Raw genomic sequence first — 6906 nt, forward strand, 5'->3', positions numbered from 1 at the left:
TATATTTATGTTTGTGGTTGTAATGTGACAAAATATGGAAAAGTTCAAGGGGTATGAATACTTTTGCAAACCACTGTATGTCTATTTTGGAGTTGTAGCCCCCCCTAGAGAAAACTCCACCAGTCGCCACTGAAAAGGCTAGCTTAACACAAAAGGCAAGCTAAAAATAGCAAATTAGTAGCTGAAAGCTAAAAGTAGCATGATGTAGGTACAGTAAACCTGAAAAGTTGTTTAGAAGATAAAAATAGCAKAATAGGTAAAAGATAAAATTAACCAAAAGCTAACCAGAGCTAAAAGTAACAGAAGCTAAAAGTAAATAATCTCAGTTTGTCAAACAGTGAATAAATCACATCATGATGGATGATGTCATCTCTTCTGTGCCGTGTTTAATTATTCACACGAGCTGAAAGCGTCTTTGATTCAATTAGTAATAATTTGAGTCACTGAGTCGTGTGAGACTGAGTCAGAACCTCAGCCGAGCAGCGGCCCGAGTGGGGTGGAGGTGTGGGCGGTCCGGTCCAGAAGAGGTGACCCGACAGAACACAGAGCAGCTCTTTGTTCTGCTCGCTGCAGCACGTCTGATTCATCAGATCTTTGTGTCATGAAGCTCAGAGCACAGGCAGGGATGACTCTCAACTACTACTACACTAAGTTTTAGCTCAGCATCTTTAAGATCAGCTGGCGGTGGCGGCCATATTAGATGGAGCTGAACAGGAAGTAGTTTTTTTTTAAAACCTGCTGTCCTGCTGCTGGTCATGACAAACCAGCAGGTCTCAGTCTGGACTGTAAGGAGTCCATGAAGGAGAAAATATGTCTGCAGAGTTTATTAACTTCACCGGGATTCAGCCTGACTTCGTGTTGCTGTGGCAACAGAGGAAAATGAAGGAAGGGTGCACGATGACGCAGCGTTTTTTTAACACCGAGTCACTGTTTTCACCTTCTGAGACTCAGACTTGTTGCTGTTTCATCGAACAAATTCACTCACGGATGGGTTTGTTTTTGTTTTGAGGTAAAATTTTCTAACTCGAAGTTTTCTGATTCCTAAAGCTACAGATTAAATCAGATTAAATCAGATTAAATCAGCAGCACCTGGATTAACCTGGTTAGAGGTCAAAGGTCACAGTACCTTCAACAACCCGCTGAATCTTTATATTTACACACCTTAAAGGGATAGTTGATGTTTGAAGTGGAGATTCTGTTTACGAACAATAAATATCTTACATGTTGTAGATACGTATTTAAACGAGTTCAGTTAGGAGAAAGTAATTGTTTTTAAAATGTTTTTATGTTTCAATATATTTAAACTATTTATGATTGAACAAACAAATTCTGTCTGTTTCATCTCAGTTATTTTTACTGAATAAACACGTCTTCTTTTTCTTGTGTTGTTTATAGAAAACGACAGGTGTGCATTATCGCCACCTGCTGGTGTGGAGGGGGAATCAAAATGTTTCTATGAAAATTTGTATGTTCTATTTTTTTTACTTTATTATAAAAAAACAAAAACTATAATAATCATAATACCTTAACTTATTTTACTTACTTATCTTTTACTCTTTTAATTACCTCAACTTAACTGGAGATAAAATTCATGGGTTTTCAACAGGTACTCTTGCTCCTTCACAAAAAAAGTATCTAACAAGATACATAGCTGCGAACACACAGTCTAAATATTACTGAATGATTTTACTGAAACCTGCTGATGAAACTAAAGACAAGCTGAAACAAATTGACAATGTGAGGTGTATTTGGAAAACTAAAATCAGCTTAAAGCAGGAAGAAAAGTATAGTTTGCATTAAATACCTCCAATTAAACAGACATAACGAGACAACACAAATAATTAACCATTTTTATACATTTTTGATTTTTGTTTAATCTTCTGTAACAATGAGAGCATAAATATGCTGTCAGACATCCTTTCAAATGAATTTTGAGACCTCCAGCTTGGTCTTTCATAACCCAAACTTTGACAACATCAGCCGTAAAGTTACTGATTTCCTGTGATTCATGGGGACTAGGAATGAGGTTTCTGTCTGAATAAACTGTGTTTGGAAGGAAGAAGGCACAGTGTGGGTCAATACAACGCTTTGACCCAACGTTTTCAGTCACATYCGACACACAGAGCTGATTGTCTCAAGAAATTCATCAAAAAACAAAAACATGATTATAAACAACCTGCAGAAGCAGACTTTACAACTCTAAGATTAAAATCAGAGAAACAAAACGTTGAAGCTTCAAAAACAGTCTTTGTTGGTCACAGCGGTTGAAGTGGTCACAGTTCATTGGTTTCCTCGGCACGACATGAGGAAACATGAAGACAGAAATATTCAGTACCCATTGCCACGGCGCTCACAAGCAAGGCACTTTTACAGCAGGCAGGTGTGCAGACAGGCACTTGTTCCCGCGGAGCCGCTCAGCAGTTCAGTTTCTACACGAATGAAAACTAAAAGCATCCCTGAATAAGAAAATAAAAGCAAAAACAAATCTGTGTTCCCGGGTTGAAGCGAATATTTCACACGTTTAAATAACAATTATGGCTAGATGCTGAAAATATACATTCTGACATTTAGAAGAGAGTACGACCTAAAAAAATACAAATGTGCAAAAGTTGTAAACGGGGGGGCGGGGCTCGTGTTCGGGTTGCGAGGGTTTCACAGCCGGGTGGGTTCCTCGTCGCTGTCGCTGCAGTTCCCACAGCAGTCCTGCAGAGGGAGATACAGAGCTCAGAGTCACTGATGACCAACAACTATACTGGTGCAACTCGGTCAGTTTTACAGATACTGAGCTGGAGTTTAGGGTGGTAGTAGCAGAGGGGCATCCCTAACAAACAATAGGTGAACCACAAACAYCACAATATGACCAGAATTTAGGCTTTCTGGTAAGTTTTTTATTCCGTTAATATTATATAAATTGTAATCCTTGTGAGCATTATATGTAAATATATATATACTGTATAAAAGCCCATCAGTAGATATTGTTCTAAACTAATCTGCTAGCTGGACAGAGCTCGCAGCTTCGCAGTGGGACTCGTTCACTGCTCACCTGCCTGCCGAAGAGCCGCTGCAGCAGACCCTGTTTGGGCGGAGGGGACGGCTGACCCCTCCAGTCCAGGTCCGGAGAAACAGCACCGTCCTCGTAGAACACGTTCAGCTCGTTGAAACACTCCGTCTCGATCATCTGCGGGAGGAAAAGACAAAATTCAGAGAAAAAGCTCGGCCTGCGAGGCAGCGGGTGACGTCACTCGTCCCTCGGCTCTCACCTCATTCTGCCAGGGAATGGAGACGCAGCCCGTGGACACCTTACTGTAGAAAGACTCGTCTTTCGGGTCCAGCTCCACACCTTTGACGGTGGAGAACTGCTCGATGTCCAGAACGTCTTTACAGTAGACGGCCTGAGGCTGAAGAACAGAACACAAGAGGACGACTTTAACCATGAGGGCAGGAGACGTCTGAGAYGATAAACCAGCTGTTTTTATGTGACGTCTTCGTGTTTGATGTCAGGGAGTGACAGATAAAGGGCTGTGGCTACCGCGGTAACCCTAACGAGCCACTGGTGGCAGCTTTAAGGTTTGGTCCTCTTGTTGATTTTTTCATATTAGATTGTTACAAAATAAAAGTCCAAACTTCCTGTCGGGCTTTGAAGAAGAGTGTTGATAGAAGTTGGACGTTTTGGCAGCAAGATTTATTCAAGTTTTGTTCTTTGGTGAGTTTTGTCGACATAAAACTGCTTTGTTTTTTGAGTTGTGAGACAAAATGAAGCGAAACAATTTTCTAAAAGTAATCAGGACTGAAGCGTTCAAAAAGAGACCAAAGTTAAAATAAAACCTTTGATCAAGAACATCTTCCTGCTTCAAACAACAAACCAGATAAAACAGGATTATTTGGTCGTCACTCACATCGGGGACGAAGGGCGGCTGCAGCATGCCCGCCTCCAGGCGTTTGAAATTTACGGAACGGAAGATGTGATGACTTTTGACCTCGGTGGCTCCGCCCCCCATGCAGCCCAGCCGCTCCGCGGGGTTTTTGACCAGCAGCTGAGGAGAAACAGGAAGCTATCAAAATAAAGCTACAAATAACAAAACCTTTAACTTGAAAAAAAGGTTTAAATCTATATTTGTCTGTGGTTCAACATGAACTCTAAGCTCCAACGATGAGGAAAAGGCTCCGCCCACCATTTTACAGATGGACTTGGCGTCCTCGGAGAACTTGTCGGAGTATTCCTCCTCCACCTCCCGGACCAGCCGCTCCACTTCCTCCCTCTTGATCTTCTTCTTCCTCTGCTGGAATGGCGACTGGCCCTCGATCATCTCGTACAGCAGGCAGCCCAGCGCCCACCAGTCGGGGCTGAAGGTGTAGCGCTCGTTGGTCACCACCTCCGGAGCTTCGGGGCGGGGCATGGCGGGGCGGGGCGGGGCAGAGAGGAAGGTCCGGTTAGAACCTACAGTAAACTGAGGAAGTTCTAACGAGCCCATCTCTGAAACTCACCCATGTAGCCCACAGTTCCCACTCGGCCCTTTATGGTCTCTTCCTCCGGGACGTAAACGGCCAAACCCAGGTCCGATATCCTGATGTGACCTGAAAGAACAATAATCTGATAATCTCAATCTGTGGTGCCACTTTTAGGGGTTAGCTGTGGCGGCCATCTTGAATCAAACTGAGTCTAAAAGTTGAACAGTTGCAGATTTATGAATAATTTAAGAACCTCCTCTCATGAGATATTTTGCTAACAGGTTGTTAACATGACTGCCCGTCCCTTCTGGTGGCAGGTGGTAACTTGTCATGGTGTCAGAGCGCCCCCTGGTGTTCAACTACAGGAAGTTTAACGTCAAACAGATTTGTTTGTAGAAAAATTATCTGATGGAATAAATTATTTCAGATTACATTATTTATTTAGTCAATTTGAACCTTATTTTAACAAAAAAAAATTAACAATTCTTACTTTAACCCTTCTGCTGCCCTCTGTTTTAAGACATTTTGACAGAAAACAAAATGTCATTTATTAAAAAAAGATCAGATTAAAAACTCTGGGACTAAATATTTTAAGATTAAACTTTGAGTCAGAAATTCTCTAATATTTTAATTTCAGTTATAAGAACCTCATATAGATGATGTTTTTATAGATTTTAAGCTCATTTTAGTCAAACTRTTTGCATTAAAATGACCTGAAGTAAAAGTTCTGAGTTACTAATAGAATAAATGTAAAACATATTTTTGAAGAAGTGAACCTGAAGCATCTTTAATTTGTCATTTCTTGTCTTAATTATAGATGTTTATGATTAGAACTGATAATATTCAGATTTCTGAGACTCACCGTGGTCGTCCAGCAGGATGTTTTCCGGCTTCAGGTCCCTGTTGGACAGAAAAAAAAGGTCTTGAAAGACCCGAAAGAAACCATGAGCCAATCGGATTACCGTGTCTTTAAAGGAGGGTCACCTGTAGACGATGCGTTCCCTGTGCAGGTCYTCCAGGCCGCAGCAGATCTCCGCGGCGTAGAAAACCGCCCTCTTCTCCTCGAAGCCCGCCTCGCCCATGTGGTAGATGTGGAACTTCAGGTCGCCGCCGTTCATGAGGGTCAGCACGAGGCACAGGGTGTCCTTCGTCTCGTAGGCGTACGCCAGACTGACCTGAGCCAAGAAGAGCGGCGATTTATTTTTGTGCTCTGGTTCAGCTGAATCGTTTTAACTAAAGATGTTTTAAACGTGTGGAAGAAGCTGCTGTGCTCATATGAGACCAAATCAAACCTCTAGAACCTCCTGTTTGTGTCAAAACACCAATGTGACACTTTTACAGCGATGGTTTGTTTACTTCTGTTTTGTTTTTTAACCCRTGTAGTTGTGTCTCTCAGCCTCTGGGGGACAGTGTTTATTTTAACATCTACAGGAGACACCTACAACAAATCGACTGTTGACTTTCTCCAGGATCTGTTTCTCGTTCAGAGCCATGGCCTCTCCTTTCCTTTTCTTTATCCGCTTCTTCTCCAGCTTCTTGCAGGCGTACATCTTCCCCGTGGCTCGTACCTGACACGCACACACCTGAGGACAAACCATGCAGGCCGTTAATAAAAGGGACAAAATGTTTTTGTTTAAAAAAAATGCTGGCCACGGTGGGACATTTGGGGTCTTCTTTAACCTTCTTGTGACATTTAAATAATATTTTTAGGCCGTTTTTGTACTGAAAACTGTAGCAAACGAAAGGTTGTTGTAAAACCTTTATAAAGGTCATGTAGATCCAAAACTTCCTGTTAGTTTAATGTGATTCTGGCTAAAAGAAAAATGATTTTATTTTATTTATTTTTTGCCTTTGTGAACAGAAACAACCCCAAAGCTTCTCTGGTCACAACAACTTGTTTAAAATAAAAGTAAGATGCTTTTAAACGCTGGAGGTCTAGATAGGAAGATTTAAATTTGACTCATGAGCAAATATATAAAACAGAATTAACAGAATTTATGTTTAGATTTGATTTAAACAGAAGAAAATCCATGTTGAGTTTTCATTTGAGCTGCAGAACAATAAGAAATAAACTAGAGTATTTGCATTTACTGCGAAAATGCAGCGTGACTGCTTAATGTTGAAAGATTTGTGCTATAAAGCTTAAAATATTTGTGCTATATAGCTTAAACTAGTCTAAAATAGCTGAAATAGAAGCTGAAATTAGCACAAAGAAACAGCAAAGACCACATTAGCTTGATTAAGAAGCTGAAATGATCACAAAAAGGTGAGTTTAGCTGAAAAAAGCTCAAATTAGCTAGAAAAAAACTAAACAGAGGAAATAAGCAGAAAGCAGCTGAAAAAAGTATAAAAGTTTAAAATAGCAGAGAGAATCTGAAAGAAGCCCCAAATCGTAGGAGTTAGTAACAAAAAAGGCCAAAATGATAGCTTAAAAGCAAAAGCAAAAAAAAAAAAAAA

At 40.8% G+C, this 6906-nt stretch overlaps 1 protein-coding gene across 1 annotated transcript in view; it reads right to left on the reverse strand.

The window, feature by feature from the left end:
• Positions 1-1836: 1836 nt before the first annotated feature.
• grk6 (G protein-coupled receptor kinase 6) overlaps positions 1837-6906 on the reverse strand; it is a gene marked incomplete in the record, with an annotated part of 25537 nt that continues 20467 nt past the window's right edge. The window contains 9 exon segments of the mRNA XM_014004067.1: positions 1837-2703; positions 3044-3178; positions 3261-3398; positions 3897-4034; positions 4173-4381; positions 4486-4575; positions 5312-5349; positions 5434-5624; positions 5892-6032. Of these exon segments, the coding sequence (XP_013859521.1) occupies positions 2653-2703; positions 3044-3178; positions 3261-3398; positions 3897-4034; positions 4173-4381; positions 4486-4575; positions 5312-5349; positions 5434-5624; positions 5892-6032 (1131 nt within the window).

Source organism: Austrofundulus limnaeus, unplaced genomic scaffold, assembly GCF_001266775.1.
Source record: "Austrofundulus limnaeus strain Quisiro unplaced genomic scaffold, Austrofundulus_limnaeus-1.0 Scaffold21, whole genome shotgun sequence".
Lineage (NCBI taxonomy): Eukaryota > Metazoa > Chordata > Actinopteri > Cyprinodontiformes > Rivulidae > Austrofundulus > Austrofundulus limnaeus.